This window comes from Rhinolophus hipposideros (assembly GCF_964194185.1).
Source record: "Rhinolophus hipposideros genome assembly, chromosome: 15".
Lineage (NCBI taxonomy): Eukaryota > Metazoa > Chordata > Mammalia > Chiroptera > Rhinolophidae > Rhinolophus > Rhinolophus hipposideros.
This window is the reverse complement of record NC_138061.1, coordinates 27,778,928-27,797,384: the sequence shown is the minus strand read 5'-3', so window position 1 is coordinate 27,797,384 and position 18,457 is coordinate 27,778,928. Positions and strand designations below refer to the sequence as shown.

Below are 18,457 nucleotides of genomic sequence, written 5' to 3'. Positions count from 1 at the left end.
TTTCCTGGGCAAGAGGTTGCCAAGTGTCCAAGTGCTTGTTCAAAGACACTGGGCAGCACCCAAGCGCACAATCCAGGATCCTGACACACAGCTAAGCTTTGAGAGAGCTGGGATAACTGGGGTGTGGTAAAGGCTGCTGTCCTCAGATCCGGGTGCTCATGCTTATCTACGCACAGGCTTCCCTGGGGCCCCTGCCTTCCAGGATTCTGGAATCTCAATGGTGGGCATATCTCCATACCCTCCTTCTCACAACAAGCCTGTTGTGAGGCCTTCCCTCAGCCTGTCACTCTAATGGCAGCAAGTAAAGAAAGATGGGAGCTCACGTGCTATTATGTTGCCAACATCACTCTAATGAACAAAACCCTGAGGTCTTATGGCCCCACATCCACGTAATAACTGGGGGAAGTACTGTTCAGGAAGCAAGACGGTCACTGCTGCATCAGAGTCATGCTGGGGAGCCTGTCAAAGGGACAGGAGGGAGGGAGGCACCTCAGCAACAGACAGTTCACCTTCCAGCCCATCACGCTGCTCTTCCATCAGATATCCAGCAGTCATATGGCCATCAATAACGAAGTCAATAATAATAATACTACATGTATTGAGATACAAACACCCTTTCACAACAATCCTATTGACTGATCTTTATGACCACCGGGGAGACCGGCTGGGTGGGATATTTTTGTTATGTTACCATTTTCAGAGGAACAAGAAGAGAAAGCTGCTCAGAGAGCTGCTCAGTCATCCAGCTCTCAAGCAAATAGGCTGAGACTAGATCTCAACTGTCCTAGCGCCAGGTTCAGCGACCTCTCCGGGCCACCACGATGACCTTCAGGTTGCGTCTGCCTCCTCTTTCCAACTAAAGGTGAGTCTTACGGAGGACAGAGTGAACTCCACCTCCACCTATCACCCTCCCCCCACACCCCTGAAGTCTTCTCTTTCAGTGAATTCACCAGGATGGAATCGATGGCCCCACAATTTTTTAAAAGCAGTGGGGTCCACTTCTCCCCATGCTCCTCACCAGATAGTTCAACACTCCCCTGGAAACACTCCACAGGCACCGCCCTTCGACATTCCCTAAGTGAAACCTAGCCAAGACTGTCCAGGACCCCGAGAACACAGCCCCACCCACACGTGTGGGCAGGGCAGGAGAACAGGCCAGCAGCAGGACACACCAACCGGACCCCAGTGCCCAGCCCTCCTGCTCTCTATGCCTTCCCTCTCAGCTCTTCCTTCTCACTTTACACTTGGCCTTGTTTCAAAAGGAATATTTGGCTAAACCAGATGAAAATCATAACGGACAAACACATCAAACTTGCTGAAATGATTCTTTGAGAGATGGTGCATTTTGACTTCAATGCCCAATGACAGGACTTTTGCCCTCCCTGTTTGATATCATAAAATGTAGTGGGATGAGCACAGAGAGAATCACGGGCACCCAGAATTGGAAGCAGGAATAAACACCGCAGATCATCCAATTCCCTTATTTCCTAGATACTGGGACTCACACCCTTATAAAGACAAAGGACTTCCTGAGATACCTGTGAGCCACAGAACCGGCACTCGACCTGTATCTCATCACTCCAACTCACACCACACTGCAAACTGACATGGGAAGCCCTGCGGCCTGCTCCTCGGGCAGCCACGTTGAGATGCGCAGGGTGAGACTGACTGACTATAAGGCAGACGGGACCTCAGAGGTCGTCTTATCCACCATTCATTTCATACTTAAATCTTTTGTCTGAAAACTTTTAAAAACTGAAAATCTGAGAGGCTGCACATGAAACTGCTGTCACTGAAATAACATATTTCAGCAGTTTAGGCTCTTGCCTTAGGCGGCAGGGCTGTGAGGGTGAAAGGCTGGGGCGGAGAGATTTCAGGTCGATAGACGCCCTGTGTGCCAGGCATGGGGTACTCCTCGGTCTATATAGTTGATGTGTTATTCGAAACATCCTAAGCTAGGGACAGTTTTTAATGTCACCTCACAGTGGGAAACAGCAGCCTGAGACTCATGAGATGTAAGAACATGCTCACGGTTTCAGAAAGTCAGCCTGGGAAACAGGTTTCCCACTCACGGCCTGATTGGACCAGTGACTATTCCCACCACTATTGGTCCAGGCCCAACATCCTCTGCTCTTTCTAGAAACACTTTCCAATACTCAGTCAGGCTTCCTTTCAAAAGCCTTACCTTTGTCCTGCCCATTGCTGCCTGGTGCCAACCCGTTCACCACGGCTTTAGAAGCACCAACATCACATTCTGAAAGAAAGAAAGAAAAAAAGCACGAGGCTAGTGATGAGGTCTCCCCAACAGGTATTGAGTTCCACCTGCTGTGAGGTGCTAGGGACACGCAGGCTTTCTCAGGCCTGGGGATGAATGCTCCCCATCGGAGAATTCTGAAAATTGTGTGGCTCAAACCAGAAGACAAGGCAGAAGCTGTATGTGGTGGGTTATGTACATTCTCCTGCCTTCTTGCTATGGCTTTGTTTCTGACACTAAAAAAAAAAAAAAAATTTGCTTAATTCCCTCAAAATGACATCTCTGCCTGACAAACGCTACTCATTCGAAGGCCAGCTCAAATGTATCCCTGTGCGTCCAGAGAGCTGCCAGACAACTGAAACCTCAAGTTCTTTTATACTTTCCTTCACCCCACCCCACATTCTGCTGTCATCAAAATCATGCTCTCCCTCCCATGAAACATCTCTAGACACTGCCCCCTCCTGACCAGGCCACTATCCTCAGCTGAGGCACTTGTGTTATTGTCCCAGAGATGACATGCCTTCCTGACTGCTCCCCCTGCCTCCATTCTGTCCCTTTTCTACCCCAACGCTCAGTCTGCATCCTGAGAACGCCTTCTAGACCCTGATTTAATCACAGCCTTTCCTTGGTTAAAAAGCCCCAAGGTACAGGACAGATGAAAACCAATCAGCACAATGCAATATGATTTTCTAAAATCCCTCTACTTTAAATATGCTGTATTTCACCTGTTCTGAAAATAAAAATATTGGGGTTTAGTTTGGGAATTCAATCATTTATGTATATTATCATTTCCATGAGAAAAAAACGTATTCCAAGTTCCCAAAAGTGTACAAATGACTACTTGGAATGTAATTTTTTAGTAAGTGGAAAGACCTATATTTTGACATACCTGGTCGTATTTAAATTAACATACTGAACTTCTTGATAATTAGAAGCAAAAAGAAACAAGCCCCAGTGGCCAGCAGCTGCCTAGGGGACAAAGCCTGGGCAATTCGCCCTAGACTAGAGGCTCTTCAACCACTGCTCCCAACCCTGCTCCAGCGGCACTGTCCTCCTTCCCCGCCAGCCGGGCCCACCACTTCACAACCCCTTGACATGTCAGATACTCTCAGAGCTTAGGGCCTGGCTCCTTTGAGGCTCTGGCTGAGAATCCCTCCTCCCCTTTTCTTATCTTGGGGAAATCTACGCATCTTGGAGGCTCACCTCAAATGTCACCTCCGATCAGCTGAGACCTTTCTGAGCTCTGCTTAGCAGCCAACACTGAGACCCTCGCTGCCCACCTGCAGACTAAGCCCCACCCAGTTCCCCATCCCAGAAGTGATGGAGGCGGGACAGAGAAAGGTGAGTGGGATATGGGCAGACACTGCCACCAGGGGACATGTGATCACTGTGCTGGGAGTGAACCTCTGACAACCAGGAGCCAACCAAGCCACAAATATAATCATAACCACTATGTTTTGGGGGTTCTTTTCCCCAAACATCTATTCGCCCGGATCTGAGAACCCATACTAAGCTTTCCATAATGAGCATCTCATTTTGTCCTTAAGACACAGGGCGCTGAAGCTGGGTGTTAGAAACTGTTACTTTATAGATAAGAAATGTGAGGCTTGGAGAGGATGCCAGAATTTAAAAGCCCTAAGCGAGGATTTGAACTCTGGTTTGCTCTACCCACAGCTCATCTTCTTCATCCCCAACTGGGACAAACGCTTTCTTTTTAAAACAAGAAGTACATATATTCTATATACATAGACCAGATATGGTCTACATAAAATGGTTTATATATAAACCAGATATGTTCTATATCCTATATATTCTATAGGATATATACCTGGTTGACATATAATTCTATTTCCCCAAATGCTGGCACTGAATCCCTGTTCCAAACCCCAGCAGCTCACTTGGCTGGGACAAGGCACCTACTAGTCTTGTCACAGTCAGCCTCCCCGACACAAAGTGCCCTAACAGGCCAGCTGGATGCTCCCGGATGCAGACACAAGCAGGGCCACTGCCTGTCCCCACCAGCAGCCTGGACCTCCTGACATTTGGCCCCACAGGTTCTGTCCTGTTCACTGCCCTCTACCCACCTATAAATGAAGGCTCATTCTCCCAGATGCCAAAGTCTTCACTACACCTAGATACCTGGGATGGGATGAGAAAGGTTGGCAATGAGGTCAGGATTCTAAGTAATTCCCCAATTCCTCTTGGCTGTCTCCTTTCTAGGACTGTAGGCCTTGCTTGGGGCCTCCCCAGGCTAGCATTGGGGCCACCTCTGAGCTTCCACCAGGTCCAAACCTATGTCTTTCCTTTTCGTTTTTTTTTTAAACTTTGGCTACTTAAATGTTTTCATTCTTTCTTTGTTTCCCCTTTCAATTAATATAGCTAAATTTGAAGAATTTTGAAAAATGATTCCATCCCCTCAGACTCAAACCTCTGCAGCAAACAGTGTCTTGGTGTCTAACAGCCTGGGTTTGCCTCAGCTCCACTGCATGCTAGCTGGTGATCCCAGACAAATTATTAACCCCTTACGGCCTCAGTTTCCCCCTCTACAGAGTGGGAGTGGTAAACCACGCCCACCTTTGTAGGCTTCCCAGGAGAATGAAATGAGATAATGCAGGTAAAGCACTTCCCCAGGTGACTGGGAGCCTAGTCTCGGATTGAAATGTAAAGAAAGCATCATTTTCAGGCTGTTCTTTCCAAAGTTTAAAACAATGTTTTCTACATAGCTGCTTTTTTCCTAATCATCATTTTTAACAGTGGCATGCTATTCCAACAAGTAAATACAAAGAATGAAACTACTCATTCCCCACCTTCATGTGAGTGATGTTTCCTTCGAATTAAAATAGAAATTCCCAAGAGTGGGATTATCAGGTCAACGGGTCCAGATTTTTTGGGACTCTTGCCTCCTTCTAGCACCACACCCGAGAGGGAGAACGTGGGGAGAAGTCCCACAGGCATATCCACACCCTCACACTCCTGCCTGGCCTCTCCCTTCCTACTTCCTCTGCCTTGATTCATACCCAGAGTGGCAATGCCAGTTTAGGCCGAATTCTGATATTAGAAGAATGAAAACCTTTAAGCTGTACAGCGAAAGCTTAAGGGGAAAAAAAAAAAAAAAGAAAAAAAAAAATCCCTGGCCTGTTTTAAATGACAACAAGAAGTCAAACAAAAACAAAAACTGAGTTGCAAAGCAGGAGCTGCTGGCAATACCAGAATCCACTTGGAGGAAAAAGGTACGTAGGCTCCTGCTGCACAGCAAAAGCACTGAAGGAATCAGGGCCAAACCAGGTCCCTCTCCGTGCACGGAGGAAATCGGAGCTGATAACCCACGGGTGAACACTGGCCAAGCCTTGGGCAAGCCCAGTACTTCAAAAGCACTGCCTCAGTTAATCCTCACACAATCCCTCACAGAATCCTTTCAGGGTGTCCATTTTACAGAGGAGAATGTAGAGAAGGATCTAGCACGGGCCCAAGGCCACACAGGGGGTACATGAGGAAGCCAAGTTGTGGCTCTGAGCTGTTCCACCCGGGGCTCCCCGTCCTAAGCACATACTATCCAGCAGAGTTTAGGACCTGGCAGAAAGGTAAACAAATGGCAAGGCTTGTTTTTAATCTACAGAGGTCTCTGCTAACACTCTGGAGATGATGCAAGCAGGATTAAGAGAGCCTGGAATGAGAGCCCCTTGGTCATCCCCTCACCTCCACAGCCTTCCTAGCCTGTACAGATCCAGGACAGGCCTCAGGGCGTGCCTAATCTCCAGATAGAAACTGCTCTGCCTCAAATTCTGGGCTGGAAAGCTGACAGCTCTTGGCCGCACAATGAGCAGGGACCTATTCCTTTCTCTGCCTTCCTAGCCTGTACTTTCCACCCCAGCTCTAAACTAAAAAATACTCAAAATTGGGCATTTGTTTAGGTCTTGATTTTTACTACCAAAGGCACCGCAAAAGGGTGTGCAAGCTGCTCTGCCAGTCCGGGTGCAGGAAGTGTTAGATTAGCCCGTACCCTGGGGCAATTACGGTCAATCTGTTTACTTCTGCTGCTGCCACTGTGATTAAGAAATGTGCTGAGGTGTATACGTATGTCCAAATTTATCAAATTGTATTCTTAAAACATCTGCAGTTTATTGCATGCCAATTATATCTCAATAAAGTTGTTAAAAACTGAGGAAAAGGAAGCTATTATAAAGATTAGGACATGGTCTATGTAAAGCGTATATAGCACTGTTCTTATCACATAGTAGATAATAATAAATCATTAATAATGAGGTGACTGAGGGGTGGCCGGATAGCTCAGTTGGTTAGAGCGTGAGTTCTGAACAGCAGGGTTGCTGGTTCGACTCCCACATGGGCCAGTGACCTACACCCTCCACAACTAGATTGAAGACAACGAGCTGCCACTGAGTTTCCGGAGGGGCAGCCGGATGGCTCAGTTGGTTAGAGCGCGAGCTCTCAACAACAAGGTTGCTGGTTCAATTCCCACATGGGATGGTGGGCTGCCCCCCTGCAACTAAAGATTGAAAACGGCAACTGGACTTGGAGCTGAGCTGCACCCTGGAAAAACACACTGTTCCCCAATATTCCCCAATTAAAAAACGAAAAAAGAAAAAAGAACGAAGGTGACGATAGTGATGATGATTTATGACAAAGCTTTGGCGCTTACCCAGGTCTCAAAAATTAAAAAAATGAAATGCAGTTGGGGCCTTTGGAGTAAGTGGGCAATCTGGGTCAACTGCCCAGTTTTGTAGATTTGTCCAGAAAGAAAAGGGCTTAAAATGACTTACCAGAGCTCATGATGGTGGCAGGACCAGTCTTCTGCAGCTGGGGCTCTGAACCGCTCTGCAGAAAAACAAACACCATGCAATGGAATTGATGAATGGCAGGTTCAAGATAAATCCCTATGGCAGGCATTAAAAATGCAAACGACATATATAATCCTTGATAAAACAGAGCCAAACCAGGAGTCGCTTGGCCAGCCTTCTGGTTATTGGTCAGCTATGTGCTGACATGACCTTGGGTACATCACTCAACCTCCTTGGCCTTTTGTCACCCATACTTGGCTTCAATACTATCCAAGATCTCCTCCAGTTCTAACATTCTATCAAAAACCTCAAGTTACATGAGTGTACACAGGTCAAGGAGAGGGTGAAAAAAAGAAACAAATTTTAAGAGAACGGTAAAATCACAATACAAACTGATTGTCGAAAGTTAATAATAGTAACAACAGCAGCAGCAGCAACAACAAATATAGCTTATTATGCACAAGGAAATGTTCTAGATGCTTTAAATGCATTAATTAATTTGATCCCCACAACAACCACCCAAGGTAAGTACTAACATTGCATTAGTTTACTTGGATGAAGAAACCGAGGCACAGAGGGGTGACTAGCTTGCATGCCTATGCTGCAGAGTTGGTGACAGAACCCCTGCCGCCCAACGTGAAGGCCCAGGCTCTTCGGCACTGCTCTTCTCAGCACTGATATTCAAATAGATATTCGTTTAGTACAGTCTCATCCCAAGTCTCCAGTAACCGCTGACCTGCTTTCTGTCACTACAGTTTCACCTTTTCTAGAATTTTATATAAATGGCATCATAGTATATGTAATTTGTACCTGGCTTCTCTCACTTAGCATAACACAATTTAGCCTCTGGCCATATATGTATGAGTCTACTTCTGGACTTCCTTCTGTTCCATCGATCTGTCTATCCAACAACTCATTATCTTGATTACTATAGTTTTATAGTAAGTCTTGAAATTAGGTAGTGATGAGTCTTCCAACTTTGTTCTTTTTCAAAATCATTTTGGCTCTTCTAGGTCTTTTGCATTTTTTTTAAAGATTTTATTGAGGAAGGGAAACAGGACTTTATTGGGGGAACAGTGTGTACTTCCAGGACTTTTTTTCCAAGACAAGTTGTTGTCCTTTCAATCTTAGTTGTGGAGGTCGCAGCTCAGCTCCAGGTCCAGTTGCCGTTGCTAGATGCGGGAAGCACAGCCCACCATCCCTTGCGGGAGTAGAACCGGCAACCTTGTGGTTGAGAGGATACTTCAATCAACCGAGCCATCCGGGAGCTCAGCGGCAGCTCAGCTCAGGGTGCCGTGTTCAATCTTAGTTGCAGGGGGTGCTGCCCACCATCCCTTGCGGGACTCGAGGAATTGAACCGGCAACCTTATGGTTGAGAGCCCACTGGCCCATGTGGGAATCGAACTGGCAGCCTTTGGAGATAGGAGCATGGAGCTCCAACCGCCTGAGCCACAGTGCCGGCCCCTCCTTTGCATTTTCATATAAAGTTTAGAATCATCTTGTTAACCAAAAGCAAAAACAAAAAAGCCACTGGGATTTTTATTGTGATTACGTTGAGTCTCTACATTAATCTGGGGGAAATTAACATTTTAACAATACGGAAGCTTCCAAATCATGACAATTGACAATCTCTTCCTTTATGCAGGCCTTCTTCAGTTTCCCTCAGCGGTGTTTCGTAGTTTTTCAAAGTACAGGTCTTACACATATTTTGAATAGCAAGGTCTAGTTGAATACATCTGAAGGACAATCAAAAAAGCAAGTCTTCAGGCTATGTGGAAACTTGCTATTTAAAGTGTGGTCTGCAGACCAGCAGCAGTGGCATCAGCTGGGAGCTTACTAAAAATGCAGAAACTCAGACTTGACCCTACACCAAATGAACCAGAATCTGCATTTTAACAAGATCCCCAGCTGGTCCCTATGCACTTTAAAGTGTGAGAAACAATGATGTAAAGGAAATTGACTCCCTGGTTCATGAATTCTGTAATAAGAAGGTCAAGGTATGGTCTGAGGGTCTGCACAAGGAGACCTGCTTCAGTTTCCTTTTTAACACAAGCACTTGTTTCCTTTCTAGGAAGCTGCCTTGTTCACTGTCCTTGGAATTGACTGAATAGAATGCTCAGGGCAACAAGGAAATCATTCTAAGTCCTACGCAGCCCAAATCAGCAGTACCTTTGCCTCTGTCACTGTCAAATACACCTGAGACTCTTAGTGACCTTCAACAGCCCCTCAGATCATTCTCTAAGTGGTGGAAGCATTTGTCCTCAGTCAAGGAATGCAACCTGCTGTGTTCTGTACGCCCCAGTGATTTCCAATTCTGGTTTTATGATACCTCAGTTTGCTTCTCAGGACCAAAACGGCTGTTGTGATATCATCCATTTTTATTTTTAAAATAATTTTAGTAATCAATTTTATTATGTCACAGTTTTATTCACTCCACTTTTAAAGTATGAGGGAAGAAATGTTATTGATTCAAGCATGGAGCTATCGTAACAGGAAGTACTTTTATTGCTTTACAGTCCTTTCTACCGTTATCTACCCGTGTAAACAGCACTTACATAGTTGTAAACATAATGTCTTGACAGCTTTGTGTTCTAATTTTTAAATTAAATCTTTCATTAACATTTTCCTGGATTTTCACAGTCATGATATCCATCACTTTACTGGCTATATAGTATTCCATAGTAATAACACTCCTTAATTCATTTACCAATTCCCTCTGTATAGTTTAGTTTAATTCAGCTTAATTTTAAAAATTAGTACATAGCACAACAGCATTCTTAGGCAGAGGAAGAGATGAATGGAAATGTCTTATAAACCAAACACAAAGGATGTCTCGATTCACATGATGAGTAATCACTAGCATATGTGGGTAGCCCTTTGCACATTTTGTATTTTTCAATATAGATGTTAGTAATTTCTAAGTGTCAACCCCACTCTTAACTTACAAACTGATCTAAAGTACACATGGTCAGAAATAATATCCAAAATACTATCACTTTGCCATAAATGTCCAACAAGCACAGTAGATGCCAGCTGTAGCACTCTTTGGGAGCCCCCGGCCCTATGCTAGGCGTTAACCATTCAGTGGTTGGATTGTAAAAAGGTGGGTGGAGAATGGGCGCAGGGTGGTAGGACAGTATTTCGATATGTTAAGAACTAGCATGACAGTAGGAGGTGACAATGACAATGCATAGGTGAGTACCAGCTCTGCACACAACGACTTTTTGGGTAGTAGGTTCTGCTGCATGTGGAAACAAAGATGCAGTGGGTAGTACACAATAAAAACTGCAGCAAGAATGGCAGTGGCAGCTGTGCCAAGGATGGAGGCCACTGTCCAGTCCTCACCAGTCGTGGCAACAGCAGCGACATCCGATCCAGACTATTTCAGGGCCTGATTTTGGCTCTGATTCCAGCCAACTCAGCCTCCTTGAATTCCTGCCCCTGTTCTGAGTGCCATTCTCCAGCCTCCCATCAACTCTGAACTACCCAAGATCTTGCCAATAATCCCTTTTCAGTTTGAGTTAACCAGAGGTGGTTTCTGCTCCTTTGCAACCCAAGAACCTTGACCAGCACAGAGGACAGGGAGGAGGGCATCCCAAAGGTTTCACTGGAAGAGAAGAATCTTCATTCCTCTTTCCTGCAGAAAGGCCAGCCAGATTTGAATCCCACGTGGCTCAGCAAATGATTTTGTCTCTACAACCTAAAACAGTCAGGGCAGCAAGGACACATCCAGGCAGCTGCGCAAACTGAGCCCTGCCCAAAAGAATGCTGAGAGCTTTGAAAGTCAGAATCCAGTCCCTGCAGTTTATTTGGAAATAGTACAAGCTATTGTAATCATATGTAAAACATGAGAGTTTATTTTACATAAAAACCTCTGACACTTAATATTTATTTAAAAACTACGCTTTAAAGAGCTTGATTTGGTTGAGAACATGATGGCACCTCTTTGGAATTTCTCCCATGTGTCCCCTTCAAAGCAGGCAGGCACCTTTGGGTACAAGCCAAAAAGATGAACAGTGCCATCTAGTGGCAAAACTGGACAAGCGCTCCCACAGTGGGTTGCAGGAACATACAGTGTCACAGCTTGGGTGGGCCGATGAGGGTCAAGCGGCCATTCCACCCCTTGGGCTTTCGGACCTACCGTACTTGGTCAAAGCGCCACAGCATCAACACAGACATTCCACCAGCAGAACAAGATGTGAAGTAGCCAGATTGGTTAAGAATGCATCAGGATAATTAACGGTTCTGCATGGCCCCTCCCTAATTCCACGACCCTATAATTCTGAGATGACACAGAGTGAATAATGACTAAAAAGCAAAAGTTACACTCCTGTTCCAGCTGAAATAGGATCCAATAACTAAATATGGGTTGTTTGTTGGGAAAGGAAAGAAGGTCCTTATATGGATGGTTCAGGGATATATGACTGGGGAGGAACTGAGTTTGTAAGTGAATTCAAGGTCCAGCAAAGGTTCTTGAAAGAGAATGAGCCTTGGCTGACCTCTCAACATAGCACACTTTAGCTTCTGTCATGTACAATGATGTTTTGCCTCCATAGTTCCCTCCTAACCCCAACACACACATACACAAGATTGTTAAGTTACCAGAGAGGAAACACTGTGCCATCCTCAGGACGAAGCACAAGATTGAGCAGTGGGTGCTCAGTCATGAACTTTGCCCTTGTCTCTGTTTAGACTTCAGAACCCCACTTTCGAGTCTTATCTTCAAGATGACCAGACCTTCTGTAACTCCACTATAGCCGCTGTAAAGGAAGCTGGCTCCCCATTCTAACCAAAGCCTGGTTATACTCTAGCTTTGGAATCCAATCTGGGACTTGAAAAGAACAGAGACAACTCAAAAAGCCTTATTGCTTTAAACTTTGCTGATCTACCAGCAAAGCTGCATTTCTCCAATTTTTGACAGCTCATCCTCTTCTCAATCGCTATTACTGTCATTTCTCTTCAAATGCACTCTCTACCTTATTGGAGACGGTGCAGGAGGCTCTTCAGAAAGCCAGGAAGGATAAACACTGAGTCACTAACATATCCTTTCAAGGGGAGGAAGTTAGGATAAACTCGACCCTGACATAAACTTCAGTCTGGAATTCCGTGACATGGCTGGGGGCTCAGAACAAGAAGCATAAGATTTCTGTGAAAAGACTGATGCTTCTAGAGAGGGAGCAATAGGAAAATACATCAGAAAGGCCACCCTCCGCCCCCTCCCCCATGTCCTCCCATTTCCTCCTGGAGTCCCTCCAACACGGTTTCCGTTCTAACCAATTATGTGAAATGGCCTTCAGAAAGGTTTACAGTGCACACATGGCCAAACCCAATGATTTTTGCACTGATCAGGGCCTCACTGACCTTTCCACTGAATTTAAGACAGTTAACTCCTTCTTCCTCCCACAAACACTTTCTGGTCCTGATTATTAAGTATCATTGTGGACTGGTTTACCCTGGGCCAAGAGGATCCTCCTTCTAGAAACGGGTTTCTGTGGTTCTAGGAGTTTAAGAGCTAGAGGACCCTGACTGGGCCTCATTCCTTTCCAACTACACACTCACTCCCTTGAAGATTTCATCTGGAATATTAGAAAAAGAAGGATCCATGCAGGTTACCTAGCCCATTTTCATATTTTTCCACTTGTATTAGAAGGATCTTCCATAAGCCCCCTCAGGCCATAGTGCGGGAACCCTCCCACCCCCATCCCACCTCTAAGTTCAACCAGGGTAGCTGTGCTTTCAATGATTTCAACCATTTATATTTCCTGAGCTTTCTTACATAAATGGGCTGTGGCTACAAAAAAAAGAAAAAAAGAGTTTGTAAACCAGAAATCTAACTCATCCCTTATTATGTGGGTACAAAAACAGATTCAGAAAGTTTCCCTTTGTCTTGCTTTATATTCCTTTTATTAAACCTACTTCCCCTCCTATCCCTCTTCGACTTCCTCAGGGTACCTTCAGCCTTTGGCCTCTTGGCAACGGATACTGAATTCCAGATGACGGACTGGACAGTATCATTTCCCTCCTTAGAACCTGTCGCTTTTGCCCCATTATTCACCGAACAATGCAAAGTCCTGATAATCAACTACCAGGACCAGCAGAGCCCATTACTCACCTCTCCTCACCTTGCCTTCTGGATCTTTGCTTTTTCAATCAGGCCTCACATACGAAGCCTGCTAGACAGGAAGCACCTTCCAGCTGGGCAGGGTCTTGCTCATCTCTGTATCCTAACAACTAGCAAGAGGCCTCGTACAGAGTGAGCACCCAATTAATACTGGTGGAGAGTATCTGACCCTTGCACATGTCTGATTGCACTGCTTTCTCCTCTTTCTCTTGCCACCCCCTCCACCCAACACCTGATAAGTTGCCTACTCTTGTCAACTCTTCCATCTTCATGACTCATGCATCCCTGCAACCTCTGCTTTTCCACCCGTACACTCACCATTCTATTCCATCACCTCATTCCTAGACCATTACAATGGCCTAATAAGTCTCAGAATTGCGTTATATAGACTGTGCACTGCCACATTCTCACTTCAGCAGTGAAAGAGTTTCTGGGTCAAATTTTAATGGTGGTAAAAAAAAATCTATGGAGCCCCTATGAGCTCAGAGGTGTTGGATGGGAAGTACAGGGCAAAAGGGGGAATAAAGCAGTGCCATTCCTAGGACAGATCTGATGATACCATTCAAACAGCATTTCTTTAGCACCTACTCTGCACCAGGACAGTGCTTGGCCCAGAGGACACCAGCATGAATCAGGCATGGCTGCTGTCATCGAGGCTATCACAGAGTTGTAAGGTGACAGACATAGCCCATTTCAACATAATATGATGGGTAACCCTTCTGCTAGCAACCTGACCTAAGTGTCATGGAGTGCAGAAAGAAAAGGAATAAATTCTGCATGGGAGAGAGAATCAAGGAATGAACAAACATTAAAAATTTTGAACATTCAATGATATAACTTCTAAGATCACCTCAAAAATCACACTTTGGGAAACACTGGTCTAAAAATTCAAGTCCAAATTCTTTAACATACCAGAAGGCCCTATAAGATGAAGGTTCCAATTACTTTTCCAGTCTCATCTCCCCCATATACTCAAAAGCCCTAAGCTCCATGGGTATTATATTTGTCATTTCTACTGAATCCTCACAAGATTTCCCATTTCCAAGTCGTTAATCTCATTATTACTTCCTCCTAATGTCCTTTCACTCACCTCCCCTAACCTTAAGGCCAATCCCAGTAGCCAGATCCACTTGCCCCACAAAAGCTAAAGGTTTTGGGTTTGGTTTAATTTTGTCTTTAATCCCTATTAAAAGTCATAATGATAAGAAACTCATTTTAATAAGACATATTTAATCACAGAATTCAGAAATCCTATGCCCAAGCTCCCACTAAAATCATCAGAGTCTCACTCCAGGCCCATGCCAGAGAAGGGTCATTTCCAGAACTAGAAAGTTAACTACCAATAAATCTGCAATCATTTTTTACCTTTTATACTTAAATGGAGTCTCTAAATCAACATACAAAGTTGATTCTGCCAAGAAAATTGGCAACAACCAAAATATAGCCCCCAAATAGTTTCAAGTCTTATAAATGCAATATTATTTGCACTTCAGACAATATAATTTAGGTGACAACTTGTAATCATATATTATTTATATATTAAAATGCATGGTTTGTAACAAGCATAATAGAGGGTTAATATCCTTATTTTACAGTATACTTATACTTACTGCCAAGAAAAAGGTTAAAACGCACGGAGAAATAATTCCCAGAAGAAAAAAATCCAAATAAACAAATCTATGAGAAAATGTTCATTTGACCTAATTAGTTAAAAAAAAGATTCAAATAATAACTAACCATTTTTTTCCACTTCCTAGATTAGCCCACAAATTTAAAAACACTAATACTCAATATGGACAAATGCAAAGATGTTGACATTTTCCTATATAGGCAGTGATGGATACTGTAAATCATTATCACTTTCAGCGTAATGTATCAAGAGCTATGTACTTCACACCCTTTGTGTTTTAGGGGAATCTAGCCTGAAGAAAAAACCACAAATGACAATAAAGCTATACAGACAGAGATGTTATTTATAACACCTTTATTAATAATAGTGAAAAGCTAGAAACATTCCGGTATTCAGTGACTGAGGACCAATTACATGGCCACCCACCTCTGGGTAGACTGTTGAACAGTTATTAAAATAATAGTTATGTAGACCACACAACATGAGAAAAGACTTCCCATAAGATTAGGTAAATAAAGCAGGGTGTAGGTATGTGTAACATTTGTGGTTCTAACTATGTAAAGAACAAAACACATGCATATATTTGAAAGGAAATGTGTCCAAATTCTAGTAATAATGCAGTCGTGTGGAATTACAGCTAACTTTATTCCATTTCTAGTTTCCAAACTATTTATACTGTAGTTATAATACATTTCTTGTGTAATGAAACATAATTTTTTTTTAGCTCATCCCTGGCATTTGGTATGTAATTGTGTAATCTTTAGAAATTTCAGGAGAAAATTCTAGGAGACAAGCTTAAAACAACGCCACTAACAATCTCGTCCATTAGAACATGGCGGGCCTGCATGATGTAATCTTCTACAGAACTAATGGCAAATACCCCAAATGTGGAATTCCAACATTAATCACCAGTGATTGTTTTTATTTAATGAAGCCAAACTACTCCCCTGCAATGTCTTATGAGGACGGGGGAGGGGGGGTCAATAAAACGACTAGAATGTTCAGCCAGATTTCCTAAAGAAGCAATTGCATCAAAACGTTTCATCTTAAAATAGTCAGTAGGGGCTGCCAGGTGACAACACATACACAGTACACCACTGCTCCCTAAGTCTGCTCACTGCCAATTCCCTGCTCCTAACCCAACTTCATGGCATTCCAGAGCCCTGAGCTCCTTCTCAAACTCTTTATATGTGAAACTCTGGGCACACAAAGTTTCTTAAACATGCACTGTTAACCAAGACAAGTCTTAAATACAAAAACTGGCCCATTTGTATTTCCCAAATATGGCTGTATCTACTGAGCCCAAACAAAGCTGTCTAATTGCAGCACCCAGTACATTTGGAACCCTCCACTTAGACCATCTAGATAATTCAAACAAGGGCAGATTCCCAAATCCATTAGATAAAAGCAGAACATCTTAGCTCTGTTTAAATTGTAAACACATAACCTCAAACTCATAAAGATGAGTCCAGGATACAGATGATGCCTTTTTTCTGAAGTGGGCAAGGCCTCTTGCCTACCTGTAGAGATGCATGAACGAAAGCATTTTGAATTCTCAGGAGAGCCCAGGTTGGGCCATATGCCATGATACAGGTAAAGGAGACTAAGACGTTACTGTGTGTGGCTGAAAAAAAATCTTAAAACGCTGAAAAGGGGTCTGTTAGAGCTTGAGAATGGCAAAGAAAGGTGGGTTTGATATGGCAGGAGAGGTGTCTATGCTTACAGACAATCCATAGTTCAACTTTTCTCTTATACCACAACATTTCTAAGGCTGCGTAGTTACCACATCATATATCATACAGACATCTGCAGTGCAGGCCCATACCATGCTCAGGAATGAGGGAACACAAGTTCCATTCAGTAAAAAGACTGGGGGTCTTTTGCAAATACATAACTTAAATGCCTCAGTTCACAATGCTGGCTTATTCAGGAATTGCTTGTTTTCCTTAGGAAGTTTTGAAGTTTTACTGAAAGTATACTAACCTAGCAAAAGGCCAATGTGAAACACTGAAAACATTATCTTTGCTAGGAAAACCTCGCTTCTTGGTGGCATTTATTTAATAACTGAGGTGGAACACACACAGGCCCAGAATCAATAACCCCTGACCTCTGGCATTGGAGCCGAGAACTGCATTGATCATTAGTGCCTAACTGTAATAAACGTGAGACCCCGACTTCCATCAATCATGCAGTGAATTATGATATTAGTGAGTTTTCTCTGTTCTCTTCATTTTATCTTATACTGAGTTTAGGCAATTTTTAAGTATAGAAATTTATTTAAATAGAAAAGCTATATCCAAGCATTTGAGAATACGGTGCAAATTTCCGAAATGGGTTTTCTTCAAAACAAGTTAAAACCACTAAAATATTCATATAGTGCCAAGCTCATAATAAACACTCAATAAAATGTTTTTTTTTTTTAACTCATAGACACAGACAATAGTTTAGTGGTTACCAGAGGGTAAGGGGGGTCGGGGGTGGGAGATGAGGGTAAGGGGGATCAAATATATGGTGATGGAAGGAGAACTGACTCTGGGTGGTGAACACACAATGGGATTTATAGATGATGTAATACAGAATTGTACACCTGAAATCTATGTAATTTCACTAACAATTGTCAACCCAATAAATTTTAAAAAATTTTTAAAAATATATTTTTTAAAAAAAAATCTATGTTGTCTCTCGGACCAGACTACCTGGAAATAGGTTAGCATCTATTATATATTTATATAATAAATAAAAATCACACACGCACACACACACGCACACACACACTTCTGACTTCATTTGCTCTATGTGTATCCAACTGTATCAATAATCACTTTGAACATCAATGCTCTATGTGAACCACTTAAAAGACAGACTGTCAGAGTGGATCACGAAACAAGACCCAACTGTATATTATCTATAACAAACTCACTTTAACTAGAAAGGCACACATGATTTAAAGTAAATGGACGGAGCAAAACAGACCATGCTAACAGTTGCTATATGTGCTTAGTGGCTTTGTGAAAACAAATAAACAAACAACAACAACAACAAAACAGGGTCAGAAGGGTCAGAAGAATTGGATCCGAATCCAAACTCTGCCAAAGCCCTGAGCTCCTTCTCAAATTCTTTATATGTACAAAGTTTATATGGGCACACATAGTTTCATTTCTGCCAAGGATGTGCAAATTGGGAAATCCCTTATTTCTCAGCCTCCATTTACTCACCTACAAAAGGGAATGAATAACACCTAAATTAATAAGGTGTTTCCAAGATTAAATTTAAAAATATATATGAAACACTGTAAATTGTGTTATAAAAGGAACAGTATTCTAGCCGAGAAGGTGGCAGTCTGGTCCTGTTATCCTTTACTAATTGCGTCACCAGAATGATGAATATAATCACTGTACATCTTATCATGAGGTTGATATTACCAATACCCACCAGGCCAAAATGTCAGGTTTAACCAACTGAAGGAGTATCTAAGCTCCAAGACATCCATCCGTCTCTGGCTCTACCTTTCTATGCAAAGCCAGGCAATGAAGGGCACTCCCAATAAAGGCATCATGTTTTGAGAGACTTTGGAGTTGCTCTCTCTTTATGGTCAGGTCTCAAGGAACCAAACATTCCTACAAATACCCATCTATTGTGCATGCATTCTGAATGGC

At 43.3% G+C, this 18,457-nt stretch overlaps 1 protein-coding gene across 50 annotated transcripts in view; it reads right to left on the bottom strand.

Annotated features, from left to right (window-relative positions):
- Positions 1–18,457, bottom strand: part of SORBS1 (sorbin and SH3 domain containing 1) — a 221,724-nt gene that overhangs the window by 111,878 nt on the left and 91,389 nt on the right. For all 50 annotated transcript variants that reach the window (XM_081073897.1, XM_081073899.1, XM_081073901.1 and 47 more), the window contains exons 3-4: positions 7,033–7,087; positions 2,186–2,254 (exon numbers count right to left, since the gene is read on the bottom strand). In XM_081073897.1, coding sequence (XP_080930023.1) covers positions 2,186–2,254; positions 7,033–7,042 — 79 coding nt within the window. In that variant the 5' untranslated portion in view covers positions 7,043–7,087. The remainder of the gene's footprint in view (positions 1–2,185; positions 2,255–7,032; positions 7,088–18,457) is intronic.